At 41.8% G+C, this 24,914-nt stretch overlaps 1 protein-coding gene across 3 annotated transcripts in view; it reads left to right on the top strand.

The window, feature by feature from the left end:
• The first annotated feature begins 150 nt into the window (after window positions 1-150).
• Window positions 151-24,914, top strand: part of LOC144672764 (arf-GAP with GTPase, ANK repeat and PH domain-containing protein 1-like) — a 154,157-nt gene continuing 129,393 nt past the window's right edge. The window contains exon 1 of one of the 3 annotated variants that reach the window (XM_078534730.1): window positions 151-4,449. Coding sequence is in view for 1 of the 3 variants with exons in the window: in XM_078534728.1 (XP_078390854.1) it covers window positions 16,766-16,928 (163 nt within the window). In the remaining 2 variants the exon portion in view is untranslated. Of the gene's footprint in view, window positions 4,450-16,498; window positions 16,929-17,040; window positions 17,089-24,914 lie in introns of those variants that run through there. The other 2 variants (XM_078534728.1, XM_078534731.1) reach the window with 2 other exon arrangements.

Below are 24,914 nucleotides of genomic sequence, written 5' to 3' on the forward strand. Positions count from 1 at the left end.
AACCTTGCCTTTGTTCCCGCCTTATTAATATTCCTTTGCTGATTGGTCAGCTTCGTTTGATGACGATCCGATACCTGATGGGACCTGCCAAAAATCTAGCTACTCATTGGTTGCCCTGACTATCAATCAAGGTGCATGTCCGAGGAAAAAAAGGTTCTATTCTTAGCAGGGAAGTATTATTTTTAAGGGTTCAATTAACTTAAATGACTCAGTTATGATGTTAGAGCTTACCCGAAACATTAAGCTATGTTTTTCAACTGCTGTTTGTATTTTCTGACTTTATTTAGTATTTTATATCAGTGCCTATCATTAAAGGGAAAACAGCACAAGCATTTTCTTACACAACCTTCCATAAACATTTCAGGGCGTGCTAGTCTACCCACACTAACCCTTTGAAAATTTGACAGAAAACTAGCTTAAATTTAAATTTGTATCTGTCTCATCTAAGTACTCTTCCAGGAGAGTGAGGGATGATCTGAATGATGGCCTTTAGGATTATGAAAGGTTTCGATAGGATAGATGTAGAGAAAATGTTTCCACTTATTGGGGGAGACCAGAGCTAGCGGGCCATAAATATAAGATACTGGGAAAGCAAAATACTGCAGGGGCTGGAGATCTGAAATAAAGACATAAAGGGCTAAGATAAACGCAGCAGGTCTGGCAGCACCAGTGGAGAGAGGAACAGCGTTATATACAAAAATATGAGATAGTCACTAATAAATCCAATAGAGAATTCAGGAGAAACTTCTTTGCCCAGGGAGTGGTGAGAATGTGGGACTTGCTACCACAGGGAGTGGTCGAGACAAATAGCGTAGCTGCATTTAAGTGGGAAGTTGGATAACACATGAGGGAGAAAGGAAATAGAAAGATATATTGATCAGATGAGATGAGAGGAGAGGAGGCTAGTGTTGGGCATACACCAATTTGGCCAAATGGCCTGTTTCTGTGCTGTTAATTTTGTGTCATTTTTCTATTAACTCTATGTGAAGATCCCCAAATATAATCCTCATTGAAGATCTATCTAATACTTGCTGTGCAAACATAATTAAAATTGTGCCATGCACATGGTGGTAAATGTGAGTACTTGCTGTTTTAGAATTGGTTTGCACTCAAGGCATGTTCCAGGAGAAAGATTGCCTTAAAGTGGAAAATCCTGGACTTAATAGCTCTTACCAATTAAATTGTGTCCATCTAGTCGTTGGTAACCCCAGCCAAAATACTGAGCAGGACATAAGGAGTCTGCAAAGGGATATAGGTAAATGAGTGGGCAAAAATTTGGCAGATGGAGTATAATGTGAAAATGTGAACTTGTCCACTTTGGTAGGAAGAATAGAAAAACGGCACATTATTTAAGTAGAGAGTTGCAGAACTCTGAGGTACAGAGGAATCTGGGTATCCTGGTACATTAAGCACCAAATGTTAGCATTTGGATGCAGCAAGTGATTAGGAAGGCAAATTGAATGTTGGTGTTTATTGCAAGGGGAATATAAAAGGGAAGTTTTGCTAGTTATATGGGGCATTGGTAAGACCAGATCTGGGAAACTACTGTTTTGGTCTCCTTATGTGAAAAAGGATATAATTGTGTCAGAAGCAGTTCAGAGAAGGTTCACTCGACTGATTCCTGGGATGAAGGGGTCATCTTATGAGGAAAGGTTGGACCTGTATCTATTGGAGTTTAGAAGGATGAGAGATGATATTGAAACAAATGAGATCCTGAGGGGTGTTGACAGGGTGGATGCTGAAAGGATGTTTCCCCTTGTGGGAGAAACTAGAACTAGGAGACACAATTTAAAAATAAGAGGCCTCCCATTTAAGAGAGATGAGGAGAACTTTTTTTCTCTGAGGGTTGTGAGGCAGGAAAGTGGAGTTGAGGCCACAATCAGATCAGCCTTGATCTTATCAAATGATGGAGCAGGCTGAAGGGGGACAAATGGCCTACTACTGCTCCTAATCCGTATGTTTGTATGTATGTAATGAAGAAATCGATTTAGATAGTTTCCACTTCTACACCTGTAAAGAATATGCAAATCCCCTATCCAAATTCAAATGTCTCATTATGTTAGGGCCTGGTTCATGATGACTTAAAAAGTCATTCGTTTTTTATTGCTTTGCATTCCAAGATTTTAAAAAATATTTTGGGAATTTCTTCCTGTAATTCAATTTGTTAGTTATTTTCTATTTTAATTATTTTCCAGTAAGCTAGATATATGGTAACTTGATCCTTAATTAAAGACCCTAAAAGTATTCCCTACCACAGATGTTAAGTAAGCTAACTGGCCTTATGGCCTTATTGTAAAGTATCTGCAGTACTTGTTACTGCTGTAGGTGGTGCAATGGTAGGTATTTTCAATGTCAAAAGTTGCTCCACTGTATGTCACACAATTGCTGCTATTTTAAGTCTGTTACCCTGAGATTGTGCAATGGGGCTCCCACAGCTGACTCAAAATGCTTCCTGAATTTTTTTCAGCCGCCATTTTAAATTAGTACAGGATATTTCTAGTGTCCAAAATTACGGTTTAAATAAGATGAACCAAAAATAAAATTACAGACTTCACAATAACATGATTAAATTCACCCATCAAATAGTCTTTTTATGCCATCATTAAAGATTCTACTTGAAGGTCTCAGCTTCTCCCAGAAACCTGTGCTTGGACTTTATATTTTCAACTCACCCACTTTTCCAGAACCACTCTATCCAATTCAGGGTCCCGGGGAGTCGGAGCCTATCCCAACAGGGGATGGGCGCTAGGCAGGGTACACCCAGGACGGTACACCAGTCGATCACAGGGCACACGCACTCAGACGCACACACACCCACACTAAGGGGCAATTTAACCGTAGCCAATTCACCTAACCACGTCTTTGGATAGTGGGAGGAAACCAGAGAACCTAACCCACACAGACACAGGGAGAATGTGCAAACTCCACACAGACAGACACCCAACGTCAGAATCAAATCCAGATCCCTAGAGCTGTGAAGCACTAGTGCTAACCACTGCACCACCATACTGCCCATATTTTCAACTAAAACTGTGATTCTAATCTGAATTTGGATTGTGCATTCTGAGCATCTGCAGTGTATCAAATTTTTCTTGATGCATCCATACTGTTCTTTATTCCCATTTTCTGCATATTTTCATAATTGTGAATAGTAAGAGGAAAAATTTCAGCAGCTTTACTGAGGCGAAATTTACATTGAGTTTTTTTCACTGAGAGATTAAGAGGTGACAGTGTTCTTATATTAGCTTTTGTTTTGCATTCTACAAACTCATGAAGTGTATTTAACTGAGGGGGAGAGAGAGACTAGAATCAGAGAAAGTGAGTGAGAGAGAGGCTTGGGTCAGAGAGAGGATGGGAGACAGTTTTTTTTCCTCATTCTAATTTGATATTTTTTAGAAAGAAAAAGACGAGTTCAATATGGAAAGCAAATGAAAGCCTCTGAGGGAAACATGCAAGAGGTGGGAAGGGAGGTGTGAAGCTGGTTGAGGAGGCTATCAGGAGCCCACCTTGGAGGAAGTGAGTTAATGTGGATGGAGACTTGAGGGAAAATTAGTTCCAGTGGCTTAAAGGGGAGAGGCAGACACAGGGATTGAGTGGGCAGTTCAAAGGGAAAGAGAACGTAATGATAAGAGTGAGTGGGTGGTAGGAAGGATTTTAAGTAATGAATAATCTGAAGATGAAGGGGTGGAGATGCAATGGGCTGGGGGGGGAAATGAGAGTTATGGGGGAAGGGGAGTTACTGAGGGTCATATTTTCCCTGCAACCACCATCTCAAATGCAACAGTTAGACAAGGAGTGGGAATTCCCAGGTGAGGCAGTGGTAGCGGCCTCAACATCTGAATTTTCTGACATTCTCTGCCATGACCTTGCCCAATTTTGGGTGAAATTATGGACCTTTGCAACCTGTACTGCAGAGAAACTCTGCTTCAACCTATTGAAATTTAACTATCATTAGTTATGATGCAAAATGAGAGTAGAATATATGCCTTGAAATAGGGTTTGAACTCCATCTCTGCACCCTGGTCCAATTATTCTTGGCCCTCTAACTTAATTTTACCTGAAGACTACACCTTGACTCCCCATGTGCATTGCTACAAGAGATCATCTAATAGGCAGAAAAAAAGATAAAGTTTATGATCTGAATTGAGCTGGTACAATCAACAGACTTTGATGGATAAGCAGTCAGTGAGTACATTACACATGCACAAGAACCCTGCATCTGTACAAGCTGAGAGTCCATTTGGGGCTGGAAATATTAATATGACTATTATTCCACTGATTTGGGGAAGCATTCACACATGTGAACATGAGATTTAAATTAAATGCAACCAAATCGTATTTTTAGTGTTGTTCATGTAACTATGGGTACTTCTATTTTTTTGTGGTTGCAGGAAAGGTCAGTAATTCAATCAGCAATGTGTTCATCAAGAGGTAGAAACAGCAAATGTTGTAAGTCTGAAATAAAAACAGTGAATGTTTATTCATATGCATTATTATTAGCAGTATCCTCTTCTAGGGTGCTTTTTGGAGAGGTCCTGACCACCACATCAGCCAGAAGAAAAGAGGAACATTTATGAGTCCAAACTTACATTGTTAGTCATCTATGAACACTCTTTCAAGCTTTGATATCATTTTGACCTCCTCTCCTGAGTTGGTTGATTGTACTGACAGGGTAGCTGCTTTATTGGCCAAAAGGATTGTCAATCATTATATCTAATATCATATTTTTATTCTTTCATGGGATGTGGCATCGCTGGCTGGGCCAGCATTTATTGCCCATCCCAAACTTCCCCATGTAGTGTAGGTACATCCACAGTGCTGTTAGGGAGTTCCAGATTTTGACCCAGTGACAGTGAAGCAATGGTGATATAGTTCCAAGTCAAGATGGTGAGTGACTTGGAGGGGAACTTGCAGGTGGTGGTGTTCCCATGTGTCTGCTGCCCTTGTCCACCTAGATGGTAAAGGTCACAGGTTTAGAAGGTGCTGTCGAAGGAGCCTTGGTGAATTCCTGCAGTGCATCTTGTAGATGGTACACACTGCTGCTACTGTGTGTAGGTGGTGGAGGGAGTGAATGTTTGTGGATGGGGTGCCAATCAAGTGGGCTGCTTTGTCCAGGATGGTGTTAAGCTTCTTGAGTGTTGGAGCTGTGCTCATCCAGGCAAGTGGAGAGTATTCCATCACACTCCTGACTTGTACCTTGTAGATGATGGACAGGCTTTGGGGAGTCAGGAGGTGAGATACTCGCCGCAGAATTCCCATCCTCTGACCTGCTCTTGTGGCCACAGTATTTATATGGCTGGTCCAGTTCAGTTTCTGGTCAATGGTAACCCCCAGGATGTTATTCCCACAGGATTATATAAATTGAAAGATGGACCTCCCTCCCCCCCCACCCCCTCCCCCACTCCACCCGGAAAGCAAAAGCATTAACAGGATTGTACTTGAGGTTGCTGGTTACTCTCTTGTTCTGGGGGAACTGTGTTTAAATGAATGACTTGTTTGTGTAACCTATAAGGTAATGTGGACTGCAAGGGACACGTAAGCTCTCCAAGATTAGTTTTGTAACCAAGCCATGATTTGCCCCTGGCAAGTGATGGGATCCTCTAATAACTGGACTTTATCAATTTGAAAGAAAAAAAACCGTATTCATAATTCTTCCTACAGCCCCTTATTTCCCGTTAAACCTCTTCTGCTATCGATTAAGCTGTTTACTTACCTGAAACATAGTTTCTCTGGCGTTGTACGAATAGCAATGAAAATGGGAGTGAAAGAAAATTGGAAGTCAATCCAATATTGTTTAGATTTTGAAAATGTACTTTTCCTCTTTTCTTTCTGCTAGAACCTGGATAAAAATCATACATTGAATCTAGTAGTTTTTGATGCCTGGTCTCTGGAATCTCTTCTATCTCCTCTGTGCTTTTAAATACAAAATTGGCTTGTGGTTTCTCCTTCAAGTCGACTGAAAAATTTGACCTTGTGCTCACCGATGGCTTCAGGCATCCTTTTGGATGATGTTCTTCAAAGAATTGGGAATACACAGAGAAGCTGCTGAAATGTCATTGTGTGGAGACCACACCACTTAACAGTTAGTGTTGATTACTGACAAAATGGCCCCGTAGATGTAGCTCTTTGACAAAGAATCAGTCTTGTCATTTCTCTTGTATACTACATAACCAAGAAAAATATTTACAAAAATACCTGGAAAAACTCAGCAGGTCTGGCAGCATCTGCGGAGAGGAACACAGTTAATGTTTCGAGTCCGTATGACTCTTCAACAGAACTAAGGAAATAGAGAAATGAGGTGAAATATAAGCTGGTAGAGGGGGGTGGGACAAGTAGAGCTGGATAGAGGGCCAGTGATAGGTGGAGGCAAAGAAGAGACTGCCAAAGCTGTCATAGACAAAAGGACAAAGGGGTGTTGACGGTGTGATATTATCTAAGGAATGTGCTATTGGGGACATTAAGGGTAGCAAGCAGAATAAGCTAGTGGCAGATGGCCCTAGTGGGGGTGGGGTGGGGGGAAGGGATTGAAATGGGCTAAAAGGTGGAGATAAAATGATAGATCGAAATAAATTTAAAAATAGGTGGGAAAATAAACATTTTTTTATAAATTATTGGAAAAAGGAGGATCGGAAAGGGGGTGGGGATGAAGGAGAGAGTTCATGATCTGAAATTGTTGAACTCAATATTCAGCCCGGAAGGCTGTAAAGTGCCTAGTCGGAAGATGAGGTGCTGTTCCTCCAATTTGCGTTGAGCTTCACTGGAATGTTGCAGTAGGCCAAGGAGGGACATGTGGGCATGAGAGCAGGGTGGTGTGTTGAAATGGCAAGTGACAGGGAGGTCTGGGTCATGCTTGCGGACAGACCAAAGGTGTTCCACAAAGCGGTCACCCAGTCTGCGTTTGGTCTCTCCAATGTAGAGGAGACTGCATTGGGAGCAGCGAATGCAGTCGACTAAATTGAGGGAAGTGCAAGTGAAATGCTGCTTCACTTGAAAGGAGTGTTTGAGCCCTTGGACGCTGAGGAGGGGGGAAGTAAAGGGGCAGGTGTTGCACCTTCGCGGTTGGATGGGAAGGTGCCATGGGAGGGGATTGAGGTGAAGGGGGTGATAGAGGAGTGGACCAGGGTGTCCTGGAGGGAATGATCCCTGCGGAATGCCGCCGGGGGGGGTGAAGGGAAGATGTGTTTGGTGGTGGCATCATGCTGGAATTGGCGGAAGTAGCGGAGGATGATCCTTTGAACGCAGAGGCTGATGGGGTGATAAGTGAGGACAAGGGGGACCCTTTCATGGTTCTGGGAGGGAGAGGAAGGTGTGAGAGCAGATGTGTGGGAGATGGGCTGGACACGGTTGAGGGCCCTGTCGACCACCATGGGTGGAAAACCTTGGTTAAGGAAGAAGGAAGACATGTCAGAGGAACTGTTTGGAAAGCGGCATCATCAGAACAGATGTGACGGAGGCGAAGGAACTGAGAGAATGGGATGGAGTCCTTACAGGAAGTGGGGTGTGAGGAGCTGTAGTCGAGGTAGCTGTGGGAGTCGGTAGGCTTGTAATGAATATTGGTGGACAGTCTATCACCAGAAATTGAGACAGAGAGGTCAAGGAAGGGAAGGGAAGTGTCAGTGATGGACCACATGAAAAAGATGGAGGGGTGGAAATTGGAAGCAAATTTTTCCAGATCCAGACGAGAGCATGAAGCAGCACCGAAGTAATCATCGATGAAAAATGTTTAGTTGCCTCACTTGAAATAAACATAAACCTCTTGTTAAATGCACAATCCAAATGACTTTAGTCTGGTACTTTTGGCAAGCGGTAAGTGCACTGATCTTGTTGAGGTTAGGTTGAGGTAGAAGTTTGCAGTTTCTATTTATTAAAGTAAGAAAACCTCTATTCTAATTTCAATTTACAGTTAAGTGTGTAGAGCTGTTCCAACTTCAAAACTTTAGAGGTCTCCCTCATGCTCAGTACAGATGCACTAGGAAAAATCTGCAAGAAAATGTCATGTGAAAGTTCTCCTTGTATTTGCTGTCTGTAGTTATCCTGCAAAGTGAATACATTTTATCTTTCAGAAGCCTAAGTAGAATGGAGCAATGCTGTGGAGAAAAAGAACTCTAAGAAGAAAGGTGCTTTGGTGAAATATAGCACCTTATTGTAACTCCAAGTGTTTCACCTACAATTAATTACTTTGAAGAGCAAACCAGGTTAACAGCCATTCTGTACACAGCAAGGTCCCACAAACTATTCTGCTGGATCTCCATAATATTGGCAATAGCCATATTGACCCTCATGTAAGTGCTTTTAAGTGGCAAAGTGTTTGATCTCTGAAGGCTTATTTTTGAGAGGGGAAGGGAAGGCTGAACTGAAATATAAAATGAGCTTTGTATCAAATCAGTGATTCCCCTTTCCTTAAGTCTGCAAACAAAAAGCCAAAACTACCCATTTCTACCAATTTGAGCTGTGATGGCATCAAGAAATAAATAAGAATTTGCATTTATATAGCACATTTCACAACCTCCGGACATCCCAGATTGCTTTACAGCCGATGAAGTATTTAAGTGGAATCACTGTTGGAAACACACACCAATTTGCACAAGCAAGCTTCCACAAAAGAGGAGAATGATCAGATCATTTATGATGTTGATTGAGGGATAAATATTGGCCAGGAGACGGGGAGAACTCCCCTACCCCCCTTTTGAATAGTGCCATGGGATCTTTTATGCCCACTTGAGAGGACAGATGGAACCTTGGTTTAACATCTCAGCTGAAAGATGGCACCTCCAACAGTGCAGCGCTCCCTCAGTACTGCACTGAAGAGATGCCTATGCCCAAATGTGTGTTGTAAATGTGACGATAGGACTAACCATTCTTCTTTAGTTATACTATAACTTGTGGAGATTAAGTTGGGTGTTCCCTGTACACACCTATCTAGCTTGAAAGGCAGTAAATGACATGCTTGTTGGACTGTTGCATTCCAGCTAAAACTAATAAAGTGAGATCCATTTACAACATAATTACACAGAAGCAGAAATACACAGCAAGTTACTGGTAACATAAATTCTTGGACAAAGGTTGAATCAATCCACAGGGGACTAAAATATCTTCAGGAGATATTTCTTACAGTCCAATAATCTACTGGACCTCAGGAGCAAACTGTAGACTTGAGTGAGATGATTATTTTCAGCCTTTTCTAATGGCTGCAGAACTCTCTAGTTCTCAGCCTTCTGCAAAGGCATCTTTTGGGATATTGCTTAAAAACTCAGACCTACTGTGTAAATATGCTGATCTTGTCTTTGTGACTCATTAAAGACTACTTTTACCTTTATCAACTTTGACGGAGAGGCTATACCTGAAACTGTTAATGTTTTCGGATGCTGACAGTCTGGTTCTGTACTGTGCTGGCTTGTTTCTATTTTGCCTTTTTGACCTTTTAGTTTAATATTGGATTTTTCAGTCTAACACAAACTTTCAGATGTTTCAAGAGTTTTTAAATTGCACAACTTTTGCAATTTAAAGATAAACATTGATTTTTAAAGTTCAAAATCATTAGCTGCTTTGACTGGAATTTTTATGATGCCTCCATAAACTCTCGGCCTTGCCCTGGTTATCTATTTACTCAAATTGGACTGCGTGCACAATTTTCTCAAGGGCATTTACCATCAATTTTATTGACTGGTACCAGCATCTCAATTTTCTGCACCCCCACACACACACTTAAATGTGTCCCATCAGGGCAATGATACCAAGCCATTGGTAGAGTAGTGAAAATAGATTGTGTAGTTACTCTCTCAACTGATGTGTGGCAAAGGGAGACCTCCAGAGGGAAACAGGAGAATATATATCCTGCTTGGAAAAGATAAACAAAATTTGCTACTGGGTGGAAAATGTCCCTTCAGGATCTTCATACAGTATTCTTGAGAATTTGATACTGATAGCCATTGATGGTGTGCTGGCGCCCTCTAGTGCTTTGTATTGGAGAATATTGTTGGTGTTGGCTCCTCTTCACAGATAAGATTGAGACTTCTTGTACCATCTCTTACTTGCGCTTTCCAAGGTAATGCAGTGATCTTTTCCCTTCCTTCTAGTTGTTCTTATTTCAATCTCCAAATTTAAAAAAAAAACTACTTTTTAAGTGTTGCCCAAACCATTGTTCCCTCTCTTGACTTCTTTCCTACACTTCTCAACCTGAGCACAGTTACGTTCTGCAATATGGGCCTTCACCCAGGTTTCTGAATAAATTGGCAAATACTGCCATCCAGTCTGACTAGACTAGAATCTTCCTGTCTGTTTACAAGATCATCAGACTACCCAAGCACCTGGCACAAGACCTGCATCACCTTTTGAGCATATTGTCCTGGGAGAGAGGAAAAGGGAAGAATTAATTTTGCCTTGAGGAAGGGTTACAATTGAGTCAGTGAGGGTAAAATTCAACTTCAGGGGCAAAAAATGGGCTGTAAGACTGAGGTGATTGGAGCCTACCTTATAAATAAAGTATGTGAGAAATGAAATATGTGAAAGGATAATATAATGGAAAAGGGCATCAGCAAGTGGTTGCTATGCTCAATGACAAAGTATTTATTTTATTCATTGGTGACTACAGAAGGCAGAGGTGTGCTGCTCATTGTTTCTTGAGTTGTGCATCTTTCTCATTGACTATTTTCTAGTAGCACTGCCAAAAGCAATTAATAAACTAACAGAGAAATTATCTTTCACTTATTCAGAGAATGAACTGAGGGAGGAACAACTGAGTTCATGAAACTGGTCATCTGACTGTTCCAAATAGAAATAATGAGGCCCACATAAGTTACAGCCAGGTTCAAAACACAGGATCAAAGCTAGATCAAGTGCTAGAGACATGCTGCAGGTAAGTCAACATTTAAGAGAGAAGAGATGGATTAACATTTTTGGTTAAGACTGGCATTCCACAATTTTTTTTGTTTTAAAAGTGCAGATGCAGCATTAAAGGAATATCGCAGCAGGACCAGAAATACCGATGGGAGGCCACCACAATGATGGCCATTAGCCTGAGGATACGGTTCGGGGAAGAGTGGAATGGGCAGGTGGAATGCCCACCCTGCTACGGATCGGTAAGATTCCCTCCAGTTTGCAAAATCCAGGCCTTGACCTTAACCTCATTTATTAACTGATTTTTTTCTGAAATACTTTTGTGTTGAACAATTTGAAAAATATAAGTGATCCACATTGGAGACCTTATTTTATAAGTTTTATCTGTGAAATTTACATATCCAGGTGAGCCATGGTACATATTGGACCACACGGCATTGTAGACTTTGTACATAGCCATCAGTGCTGTTAAGTGGAAAGAAGCAAGTTGCACTTATGTCTGCATCATGTCCATCAGAATGTTCTAAAGCCACCAATTCCGTCTCCACATTGAAAGAATTACATTGTGAAGTTATTGTTTTATGGATAAACATGGTATCTACATAGCAACTTGTAAGCTGACAAAAATCAGTGCCCCCCCCCCACCTTTTTCCCTCAGTGCTACAACTAACTTGGCCCTGTTTAGGGGAAAAGGGGAAATGCTGAGCCTGACGCCTTGAGGTGGGAGACGAAAGGGTTTACCATCATTAACTGAGCAAGACGGGAGGGAAAGTTCCAGCCTGAACTGGGATGGGGGAAGATGAGTGCAAGTTTGAATCGGGGAGGAAGAAGAATACCAGCTTGAACTAGGAGGGGGGGAATGGGTGGAGTAGTGGGGTGGTAGAAGATTAGTGCCAGTTTTCCAGGGGAGATGGAAAAAAGAGTACTTTGTTGATGAGGGAGAAGAGTGGTGGACTGAATTGAGAGAAAAGTAAGAACTTGACCATGGGCCTTTGTATTACTTATTTTGAGAGCTGCAGATCCCATTGATAATGTTGGGGGCCTTGGGGGTTTTGATTTGTATGTTCTATAACTATAAGCTAGAAATAACAATGTAGAATATTCCAAAAAGATTAGGAGAAGGAGTAGGCAAATTCTTATCCTATTTTTCCTGTACCTGTGGGAACACATCTGTATCTCTCAACTAAAAGCAGAAACTACGCTCTGCCATCCCACAATGGCTTCACACTGCCACCTGGTCCAATGTGCTGACTTGCCAGTTTTTTCTTTTCCTTTCTGCATCCCATTTATTTGGAGATCTTTGAAATTATAATGTCAGTTTCCACACTGATGATACCCAGCTTCACCTCACCATCACCTGTCTCAACCCGCTCCTGACTCTGTGTTGTCAGACTGTTGTCTAGAAGCCAGTCTTGGATGAGCCAAAACTTTCTCCAATTGAATATAAGCAAGACCAAACCATTGTTTTCAATCCTGCCACTAACTTTCATCCCTAGGCACTGATTTCATCCTCCTCCTTGACCACTGCCTTAGGCTGAACTAAACATTTCAAAACTTCAGCTTATTTTTTGACCCTGAGTGAGCTTTCAATCCAGTATTCACTCCCATCGCAAAAACTGGCTACTTCCATGGTTGTAACATATTCTGTCTCTGCCCCTGCATCATCCTATCTGCCTCTTGAGATGCTCATCTATGTTATATCCAGACTTGACTATTTCAGTGCTCTTCTGGCCAGCCTCTCACCTTTCACACTATGTTAACTTGAGCTCATGCAAAGTGCAAAACTATGTTGTCTGTTTCCTAACTTGTACCAAGTCCCATTTACCCATCACCACTGTGCTTGCAAACCTCCATTGGCTCCCAGTTCGGCAACACTTCAATTTTAAAATTCTCATCCTTATGTTCAAACCCCTCTGCGCTTTGCCCCTCCCTATTTCTTCAAGAACCTTCTCAAACTCTCCATTCCTCCAACTTGGGTCTTTTGTGCATCCCTCACTTTCTTCACTCCACCATTGGTGGCCGTGCCTTCCGCCATACAGGCCCTAAGCTCTGGAATTCCCTCCATAAATCTTTCCAACTCTGCTTCTTAATACCTACCTCTTTGACCAAACATTTGGTATTCTGTGCTAATGTCTCCCCATTTGGTTCAGTGTCAATTTGTGTCTGTGAAACTCCTTGGGCTGTTTTTACTATGTTAAAGGAACTATATAAATGCAAATTGTTATTGTTGGTGAGTCCTGCATGTAAAATTTCAGTCTCCCACCCTTAAATCTCTGGATTGAGATCCTGCATATCATAAGGTATCTTAGTCCCCTGTTTTTTTTCAGCCTCAGCGAAAGCTGATAATGGATTAGAATGCCTTCTGAACTGTCCCATTTTTTGACACTCCCTTTAAATACCAATCTTTCTACTAAACTTCTCTTATGCACTATTTTCAGATTGTACTTCAAGTGTGCACTCTGTACCTGAACTTTTGCAAAATAACTGTGGAAAATTTGGTACAGTCTGTTTGTAGCTTTTAGTCCAGAATTATATTTTGTTACATGTCCCAGATTGGTGCTGTTTGTAGGGGCGGTGGGGGGAAGCTTAATGCTTACAAATTACACTCTGAAGGATTAGTTCTGGCTGTCATTTCAAATGGTATTACTTTGTATTTACCAGTGATATTGTGGTCTATGAAGTTGCCCACATGTTTCATTTTGTAGGGAATTAAAAAAAAAGTATTGCAAAAACCAGAAATGTGAAATAAAATGAGAAAAGATTGGAAATTCACAGCAGGTCTGTCAGGCTAAAGTGGAGGCTCTTCGTCAGTTTCTGATCATTTGTTGCCTGATGTGTGTTTCTGATTTCAAGTCATGCTATTACAAGGGATGGGGATTAACTAGTGGAGACCAAGCGTCTTCCAATCAATTACTTCCATTACAATTTCTCTTCCTTCTCTGATATTTGCTTTGGTACAGTTCACTGAGTAGCTGCCAAGTGGTTTCCATGTCACAGCAATGCAAAATGAGTGGTATGCAAACAACTTAGTGTCAGCCTTGGTTCAATTGGTAGCACTCTTGCCTCTGACTCAGAAGGACTCTCAAGCCCAGATAGTGAGCATAACAGCCTTGAATCTAACGGAGTTATGGAAAAGGACAAGGATGGGCCAGAAATCAGAGTTCTAAATTGGGGGAAGGCCGATTTTAATAAGATCAGATATGATTTGGCCAGAGTGGACTGGGAGCAGCTATTTTTAGGTAAATCTGCATCAGAGCAGTGGGACTCATTCAAGAAGGAAACAGGGAGAGTACAGGGCCAATATATTCCAGTAAAGATAAAGGGTAGGACCAACAAATTCAGGAAACCCTGGATGTTGAGGGATATACAGGATTGGATAAAGAGAAAAAGGGAGGCTTATGGCAGGTACCAAGGGCTCAAAACAGCAGAAGCCCTAGAGGAGTATAGAATGTGTAGGGGGGAACTTAAAGAAAATTAGGAGAGCAAAAAGGGGGCATGAAAAAACACTGACAGGTAAAATAAAGGAAAATCCAAAGTTATTTTACAAGTACATTAAGAGTAAGAGGATAACTAGGGAAAGAGCAGGGCCCATTAAGGACCATAGTGGTAATTTGTGTGGAGCCGGAAGACTTAGGTAGGGTTCTAAATGAATACTTTGTGTTGGTGTTCACAAGTGAGAGGGATGACGTGGGTATGGAAATCAGGCAGAAGGACTGTGATATAATTAAAGAAATTAGCATAGAAAGGGAGGAGGTTCTAAGTGGTCTGGCAGGCTTAAAAATAGATAAATCTCCAGGCCCAAATGAAATGTATCCCAGGCTGTTGAATGAGTTAAGGGAGGAGATAGCAGGGGCACTGGCAATAATTTTCAATACCTCTCTGGTCACAGGAGAGGTGCCAGAGGACTGGAGGACAGCCAATGTGGTACTGTTAGTCAAGAAGGGATAAACCAGGGAACTACAGGCCAGTCATTCTAACCTCAGTGGTGGGAAAACTATTGGAAGCAATTCTGAGGGACAGAATTAATCTACACTTGGAGAGGCAGGGATTAATCAAGGACAGTCAGCATGGTTTTGTTAAGGGGAGGTCATGTCTGACCAATTTGATTGAATTTTTCGAAGAGGTGACCAGGTGTGTAGATGAGGGCAATGCATTTGACGTAGTCTATTTGGACTTCAGCAATGATTTAGACTTGAATGTAGGAGGGTTGATCAGTAAGTTCGCAGATGACACGAAAATTGATGGGGTGGTAAATAGTGAGGAGGATAGCCTTAGATTACAGGAGGATATAGACGGGCTGATCAATGGCAAATGGAATTTAATCCGGATAAGTGTGAGGTGATGCACTTATGAATAACTTTTGAATAACTTGCCACCCGACGCCCGATTGAGGAATGAGTGAGCTACCAGAAAGCTGCCTCCACTTGTCGGGGTGCTTTTCAAACAACAGTGCTGGAGCTCCAGCACTAACTTCTAACTAAAGACAGTATATACTCTTACTCAGAGGGAAATAGCATGGCATTTTTAAAAACTAATACTTGCAGATCTCCCTCTGGCCTTGCTCGTGGCTCAGCTTATGATGTTTAATTGTTAATCAAGTCTGTGCCATTGAAGTCACTGCTCAAGGTACTCCCTGTGTGGAAGCAGTCTAAATGATGCTGGTAACTACCGGTATATTTCTGACCCAAGTTAGATAAACATCGTGTAAAATAAAGAAAAGCACTTTTCCTTGTCCATAACGAAATGTGGCACTTTGAACTGTGATGGACACATGCTAGGTGTAACAGGAACAGAAGTCTGAAATAAAAACACAAGATGCTTTAAATAATCAGCAAGTCAGGCAGCATCTATGGAGCGAGAAACAGAGTTAATGGAGCCGATTTTAACCGTAAGTGAATGGGTTTTGAGTGAGCTGAAAGCTGGCTCGTTCACGTTTCAGGTCGATGACCTTTTGATCACCCTCTGAAGTATGGGCGGCTAGTTTTTCTTTACTTTTTTCTTCTTTTGCCGGCGCAGACACGATGGGTTGAATGGCCTCTTTCTGTGCCGAAACTTTTCTATGGTTCGCACCCATCTTCACAAGAGCAGTGTAAAGAGGAGGGTGGATTGAAAATAGGAGGACAGTGAAACAGAACAATTGGAATTTTAGAGGGGCTACTGTCATAAAGATGTTTGGAAACGTTGAGGAGGCGATTGAGGGATTATTTTCATCATGAATGCAAAATCAAATTGACTAACGGCCTTTGCATCACCGTGAAGCCTTCACCGTTTTGTCCTTCGCTGATTCCATCCTGATGGTTTTTCTATGTATTTATTTTTTGTGGTTGCTGTGGTAGGTGCCTGCAGACTTTTGATTTAGTGCTTGAAGTTAATTTAATGATGTGTACACACGGCACACTGTCCGCAAGCTGACGTTGTGAATAATGGTAAGGTTCGTCGGCGCACAAATGGTGACTAAAAAGCATCCCCGCCAGCAGCACTGGGTCAGTGCAGTAAGTGTGTGCAGCAGCTGTCAGCTCGGCGTGTCGAGTGAGCCTTCTCCGTTTCTGCACATCTCATGCATAGCTTATGAGGCTTTAAGTGTTGTGGGGACCATCAAACTTTCTTTATAATTGAAACACTCTCCCAAACTTTGCACCGAGGCAGTAGCACCCGGCCTGACGTCAGTGGAGCCAATGTCAGTATCAGGTAGTGAAACTGACACAGGTTGCGAGTTGCGGAAGTGGCTGTGTACACGAGGTGCGAGCCGAGCGCTACATTGCAGCCTCGGTAACAAGTGGGAAGGATTGAAAAAGTCGCTCACATTCAAACTTTTATTTATTTATTTTATATGGGCCGGGGAGGGGGGAAGCGGTAACAGTATGGGGGAGATCTGCGCCCCTGCAGGGACAAGTACAACGCACAGAGTGGCACAGCACAGGAGGAGAAGATGAATTCTCAAAAGCAGTTGACCCATTCCATGGCCATTCGTGCCGAAATCCAGAGGTTTGAGAGCGTCCAGCCCAATGTTTACACCGTCTACAAGTTACTGCATCGCGTTCCCGATCCCTCGCTGCGGGACACCATTCGGCAACTTGTTACGCACATTGAAGGTGAGCAGGTGCATCTTCCCGGGATTCTTGCCGAGAACACACACACACACACACACACACACACAGCCAGCTCCAAGTCTTTGGAAAAAAAAACCTCTTGCTTTTAACACGATGCGTTTAACGGATTTCCCCACCTTTTTGAAACGGTTCGAACCTTGAGGTGAATGCAGTTAGCTGGTAAAGTTTATCTTTAATTCTCTCCCAACTGGCCTCGCTGCCTAATTTTCACAGCTGCTGCTGTAGCTCCCACTGATCTAATACAATCCTGTAACCTGTCGTGTAAACTTAATCGTGGGGACATTTTTAATTGTATTCCAGGCAGTCGGTTATGACGGTGATTACATTTTGCAATGTTCATTTCGAGGTTCCAGCACAGTAACTTTCCGAAGAGCCCCTCTTTGTAAAATGGATTGCCAGACAGGTGCCATTTGTCGCTGTAAGGCTGTCTTTCGATTGTACATCAGTGAAGCTATGTAACTGTTACATTTCCCGACACTGTAGAGTCTGTTTTAAAAACAAATCTAGAAGCTGTCTTTAGAATGCCCGCGTGTTGTAGATAATTTCTGCTTTCTTGTATGATGCTTTATTTGCTTACGTCTAAGTGTGTCCAGGAGTGTTTTTGTTTCTTTATTTAACTTCGCACCCCCCCCCCCCCCCCCCCCCATAATTAAAGCTCTACTGCCCGTGATTTTAATTAAAGTATTTTTGTTTGGGTTTGAACGTGTTTTAATATATACTTAAAATTGGATGTTCTCTTTTCATTGAATGTTGTCATGTGGTGACAGTTCTGTTTTTGCTGAAGTTGGAGGAACACGGGCCTCCTTGTTTGTGTAAATAGCCAGGAGGTTACAGGACTTCTGCCAAATCTCCTGAGGAGATTCACCTGAAGTTCTGAACGCACACATTTCGTGTTAACATTTTAAAAAAGACACAGGCAAAACAATTTTCAGCTGAGTAATTGATAGAATAAGTTATGAGGAACAAAAGTCACTTGAAGCCAATCTTGAAGAGATTTTTGTTGGGAAGAAAGATATAGTGAGAAGTTGGGATTGAGGTAGGGTGCGTAGTTTCCTCGGGGTTTCTCTCGATCTACCCATCACATTTCAAATATCAGTGTCCCATATATAATAAATTACTTTTAAGCTACAGTCACTGTTTTGTTGCCAACTATGACAGCCATTTTGCCCACAGCAAAGAGATGAATGACCACCACAGTGTTTTTGATGGTATTGGTTGAGGGGGTGGGTGGGGAATGTTGCTCAGTACATGAGGACAACAACCCACTTTTTTTTTGTTAAAATATCACAACCCAAAAAAGGGTCAGGCTTGTTTTCAAATGGTTTGTTTCTAAACATTTCCTGGTTCCAATAATGTCCAAGTAATTAAGACCAGGAAGTTCGATAAATTCCAGGTCAGGAAAATGTATTGACTGGAAACATAGCTGTTTCTATTTTATACAGTGTGGAGGATCCGAGTTGTTATATGACAAATCTTATCTGCTGCAAGCATCAGTTGTACATTGGTAAATGTTATAATTTGTTGATCTGCATTTTGCAGTTTGACATTTGGGATTGTGTAAAATCACTGAGGGAAGAAGTGGCCTCGCACAAATTCAGCCCCCAGCAAGGGCTTATGTGTTTTAGGAGAGGGGAGACAGGTGGTAGAACAAGAATGGGAGTGTAACTTGGTACAACCCACTTACACCACTGTAAAAACAGTATCTGTGTTATAGATCTTGATTTCTCAATTCCAAACTTGTCAGCAAAACACCAATGGGGAAATGGGCTCTCTGGTTTGTTCCTGTTACACCAACAAATTCAAAACAAACTGACAATGGCCTGGAATTTGTGGTTGCACTAATGGCAAAGATATCAATGTCGTCATTATCACTGTGTAAAACTAACAATTTCTGACATCTGCACATGCGCAGTTAAACATGAAAATCCAGAAGTTGCTATCAGTGCAACCTGCTCCACCCCCCCCACCCCCCCCCCCCACCCCCACACACACACAATGCACTGTTGCAGTCTTCACATATGCACAGAATCAGTGATTTGACATGAACTTCAACTTTTTAACTGCAAGAATAATGCATAAAAGCCATTGAAAATGTTAAGCCTTGATGAATGGGGTGTAACCAAGTTTTTAATGGTGTACTAACTCATAATTACTAACGAACAACCTCTTTGGCCCCTGGGAAAGTAATTTTACTAGTGTAGAGTTCCGTACCTATGAATAACATTTTAAAATTCCATGATTTTTAAAATCAATTTTTAAGTTTGATATTTCAGTTTCTACCTTAATCCCATGTTGAATTCCAATCTTTAATTAGCTTTCTGTAAAATGAGGAAAAAGTGAATAAAGATTTAAAGTCATGTTGGAATAGGGAAAATTGACACAGAGCCTGCTAAATCTTTGTGAGCAACTTTTTTCAAAGCCAACAGTGAGTACTGTCATCTTTTGCTGACCGCATAGTCCAGCCAACCTGTGTTCTCTGCACCCCCTATACTGTCTGTCTTTGTATGCATCACTGACAGAAATAACATTCTTATCTTTCTTGTATGTGAATTTCAGTTGTGCCTCATTATAATTGTGCCCAATATGGGGAAATTGGACAGTCTAACACTGGACTTGCCTTGCATTGCTGCTGCTGTCACCATCATGACACCTGCCACAGTTCAGTAGCTTCAGTGAAGCACAGCTTAAAGTCTCTGAGCAGTTTAGACCAGGAATGTCCCAGGTCACATCTTCAATCCCTGGCCTCTGCTGACATAGCTGATGTATCGCTGCCCTTCTGAAGGGTGCCAGTGCTTAACCACCTGTGTTAGAAAATGGATATTCTGCCAGGGTTCCTGCTCCTGGTCACCATCTAGTAATTGGATTTGCAGGTACGTGTGAACACTTGATGAGGGCAGGATCGGGCTCGCCTGTGATGTCCTTTGTTGTCAGGTAGACTTCTGGTGTGCACAAGCCACATTCACAAATGAATTTGAATTTAGAAACTGGCAGTGGAAAACCATTGCTCCGCCATGAAGCCTGCTCTGGGAAATGGGAAGATTGAGGTTGAATTTAGGCACTGCCAACAGAATATCACATTTAAACTCCATGTCAAGTTAGGGGATGAGGGAGAATAAATTGGCAAGATTAACTACTTCTCAAAAGATCATGGAATGAAATTCTTCAAATGAAAGGTGGAGGTAGCTGTACTCTGCTGGTCCATGTTATGCTTGAGAGTGCTTGCTGTTGACGCTTCATTCCCTTCTGTGCCTAGTAACATGGGAAGTGGCCCATTTCTTCCTCTGCTTTGCATCCAGAAGATGGATGCTCTGGGTTGCTTCCATAACAAACATCCTTTTTATCCAGAAAGTTCATTAGTCTGACTCCTGACCCCCTACTTGGATGTCTGGGTAGATGCGAGGGGTGGGGTGATGGTGTTGGTGGATGTGGAGTAAAGGAGGCCACTTCACTCCCATTGAATGCAACTACCCCACTGGATGTCTACCCAGTTACTGTACTTGGAGGCTGGAGCTCTGATCTGCTTGCTGGGGTGGTGTTGACAGATCACCAAACTTGGTGTGCATTATTCTGTAGCTGTGATATCCTCCACTTTTTTTTTGCACAAGCCAGCCTTCCTTCTTTAACAAAAACAAGTAGTTCCCAGTTGTAGCTTTATCCTGAGCTGTGAATTTATTTTTTTTAACCATGTGTGTTAAACTCTTGGGTCGATGAAAGGTGGAGTGTCCTTTTCATTTCCTGGTGAGAAACTGGATGAATAATGGTGTGTCTGTGTGGTGTGGATGTTAAAGGGGGAAAATAAACTCCATTGATGGATCCATTTTTTTCAACGTGAAACCTTGCTATGTTGACTAGTTGGGTTTTAGCTTTCAATCGTGGCCTATGCTGATCTCTGTCTAGACAGGCTGATGGCTCTTAAAGTCAGCCTCTTTGTCTCCGGACTAAGGTGGTTTTATTTTTTTTTTTAACCCACCAGTGTTTTTTCTCCTGTTCAATGTTCAGTGCTTCCTGTTGGAAAATGTTCCAGTGTGGATATTGGGTAAGGACGAAAGTGAACTCAGCACTGATGCCTGCTGTTGTTGAATAGCCTGCTGACACGCTTTCTCTGACCAAGGCCTGAAAAAAGGTGACTTGGGCACGGCACTGGAGGTTCCCGTGGAACTGCACAGTAACTCAACAAGAAGTTAACACTTGCACCAGACACGCAGTCGATGTGAAATGTACTGTATTTAATGGCTGAGTAACTCGCATCCTCCCAGCTGGTTGTGTTTTGGCAGGGGCGGATTAACGCTCAAACTTGTTGAGCCTGCATGCGCCTAGATGCCGCAGTCCAATATAAGGCTCCCACAAAGGGCCCTACTTAGACCCTTGCACAGCTCACCAGAAGAGAGAAAAACTGCTGGAATAAAATATTTTAAAATACTGCCAGAAGTGGGGGACTGGCAGAGTTTGTCTTTTAATGGTTCGGGGGGGAGGAGGTGCGGAGGAACCCTGAGAGTTCTTGGTATCCCAGGATCTCCAGAATTCTTAACCTCGGTTTTGGAGATTCCTTGCTGGACAGTGTAAATATTGTAGGTGCGGGTTTCACACTGCTAAGATACATACACCAGTTTTTATGGCACATAACCTGTAAAAGTAAAGCTGGCTTTAGGTGTACTGAACAAAAAAAAACTTAGTTCAGATGCAAATTTTAACGAATATGACAGACTGCGGATGTGGGAGGTGGGCGGGGGCAGGAAGCAGAACAGAAGGTTGAATTTCAAATTGCATGGTTTTGTGGTCCATGGGCTTTTTTTCTTCCGAAAGATCGGTTTGAACAGAAGGGAGGAAAAAAAAACAGTATTTTCCAAAAGACTGAACAGGGTAATGGCTTGGATTTATCACTAAAGGCACCAGATCTGTAAACATTTGTCTGCTTTATGCTACCAGATCTCAATCATGTTCTTCTCAAGAAACCCATATTCTGTAAATACTTAATCCTCATGTTATTTTCTTGTCTAATTCTGGCATCTGTGTCACTGACATCCAAGAGGTTTCTTACTCTGTTCAGTGCTGTCAGACATAACTTCTCTCAAGCAAATCGCCATATCCTGGGGAGAAGGAAATGATTTGGAGGAGAATTTGGTCTTTTTGGCAATTTCTAATGATCTCCCCTACTCGTTCTCTCCTGACTTTGGATGGAGGATCTGATATCTCGCCGAAGGGGCCACTTTTTTCCATCTGAATGTGGACATTAAATGTTGGACTGTTTGACTATGGAAACTATTATGGCCAAGTCTCGTCCTCTGTTGAGGAGAGTGACATATTCTCTACTTACAGTTTCACTACACACAGCAAGTGCATTCTTTACACTGTATTCAGCTTCAACACAAATGTACCTATGTGCACGCTTCCAATAAAGATCACTGAATAGTTCAGGTAGGAACCTCTGCCTTCCCCTTCAGCCCAGAGATATTGTGCTACCTCATTTAAGACTGGCTAACCCGGCACAGATTCTCAAAGCCAGGATTGCCTTGGTCCGTATGCCTCTGTATCACACGAGCATGTGACAACTGAGCCAGAAAAAAAATCATGGTCATTTAGCAATTTAACAAAAACCAAAAGCAAATATTGTTGTATAATGCAATAAGTTGAGGCATTGTGTTGGGGGGCAGGGTGGAAATCGATTAAATCTAACCATTTTATTTTCACTGATCCATACAATTCATTAGCAGGTACCCCTTGGTGAAAGATTGTATTCTTTGCTCACAATCATAGAATGGTCTCCTGTACTATAACCATTCAGCCTGCCAAGCCTTTGCTGCCTCTCTAAGAACAACTCAGCTTGTCCTACTATCTTTCCCTTTCCCTGTAGCCCTGCAATTTTATCCCTTCAGGTGCTGATCCAATTTCCTTTGGAGAGCCACAACTGAATCTGCCTCCACCATCCTCCTCAGGCAGTGCATTCCAGATCCGAACTACTCACTGCATTAAAAAAAGTTTTTCCTCATGCTGCCTTTGCTACTTTAAATTGCCTTATATCAGTGTCCTCTGGCTCTCGACCTTTCCGCCAATGGGAACAGTTTCTCTCTATCCACTCTAACCAGGCCCCTCATGATTTTGAACCTCTCTATCAAGTCTCCTCTTAACCTTCTCTAGGGGAGAAAAGAGAAATGAAATAAAAATATCTCTTGTATTTTATTGATCTTCCCCTCTCTACCTCCACCTTCAGAAGACAGCATACAGGGACCTTGAAGTTCAAAGGCGTTCAGGATGACTTCTATCTCTTTCTTGGTGCCTCTGTGTCATGAATCACTCAGATGGGTAACCGACTATATGCCAAGTCATGGGCATAAAACAGTGTTTTCATTGCTCCATCGGTATCATGTCTGGGGCTCCAACCAGTGCTGCTGATGTTTTTTTAAATCTGGGCCTCCTGTGAAATCAGGAATTGCAACCCACTTGTCCAATTCCACTCAGCAATCTTACAGCAAGTAAGAACTTGGCTGAATACGTGTGCAAGGGAGGAACATGTTCTGAAAGTGCCTCGTGACAGCAGTCATTTCACATCCTGTTTATTTAGCGGGGGAAATGTTAATGTATGGACATAAGGTAATGAAGTGGTGGAGGAAGTGAATAACTAGAGCTGAAGTTTTTAAACTAAAAAAGGTGAGAGGAAATTAAATCTAAAGAGAAAAGTGAACACCACAGAAGTGTGGCAAATGAGTGAAGAATAAACAGTGTGACAGAAAGGGACAATTTAATGGTAATAGTACATCGGTGAATCAGATCAGGGAAAATGGTTAAGTTTTAAAATTAATGACACTTTATGAGTGCTTTCTGCATTCCAATAACAAGATAGATGATTGAATAGCACAAATAGAGATAAATGAGTTTGACCTATTAGCCATTACAGAGACATAGTTGCATGATGACCAAGATTGGGAACTAAATATTACAGGGTACTTAATGTTTCAAAAACGCAAACTGGAAAAGGGGCAGGGGGGTGGACCTGATCATAAAGGATGAAATACAGATAGTAGTGAGGAAGGATCTTGGCTGGGAAGTGCAGCAAGTAGAATTAGTATGGGTGGAGATGAGAAGTAACAGGGCAGAAACTCTGAAAATAGTTAATAGGCCTCCTAAGAGTCATTGTACTTTTGGACAGAATATTAATCAAAAAAATAAGAGGAGCTTGTAACAAAGGTAATGCAATAATTGTGGGGGACTTGAATCTGCTAGTTGGACAAATCAAATTGACAAAACTAGTTTGGAGGATAGGTTCATGAAATGCATTTGAGATAGTTTCCTAGAACAATACATCATGGAAAGAACCAGGTAAGAGACAATTTTAGATCTTCTCTTGTATAATGAAACCAGATTAATTTGTAATCTCATAGTAAGGATTTTTTTGAGGAAAAGTGATCATAATATGGCAGAATTTCACATTGAGTTCGAGGGTGATGCACTTAAATCTGAAACTAATGTATTAAACTTAAAACCAATTACATAGGTTTGGGGGCGAATTGGCTAAGGTAGGTTGAGAAATTAGATTAAAAGGTATAATGGTAGGTAAGCAATGGTGAATGTTTGAAGAAATATTTCTCAATGGAATGTTTATTCAACGAGAATTGAGAAATAAAAACTATGGGAAAAGTGATCCATCTGTGGCTGGTGTTAAGATTATTTTTGAATTTTTGATTAAAAGAAGAGGCTTATAATGTTGCCAAGAAAAGTAGTAAGCCTGAGGATTGGGAGAGTGTTGGAAACCAGCAAAGGGACACCAAAAAATTGATTTGTAAGAGCTGCTACAAGTAGGTAGAAAGGAAGAGAGTAAAGAAAGTAAATGTGTGTCCCTTGGAGGCTGAGACAGGAGAAGTTATAACAAATTAAACAAATATTTTGTATCTGTCTTCACAGTAGAAGGCACCAAAAAAAACACATAGTGGGGAACCAAGGGTGTAATGAGAGTGAGGAACTTAAAATAATTAA

Source organism: Cetorhinus maximus, chromosome X (assembly GCF_964194155.1).
Source record: "Cetorhinus maximus chromosome X, sCetMax3.hap1.1, whole genome shotgun sequence".
Taxonomy (NCBI): domain Eukaryota; kingdom Metazoa; phylum Chordata; class Chondrichthyes; order Lamniformes; family Cetorhinidae; genus Cetorhinus; species Cetorhinus maximus.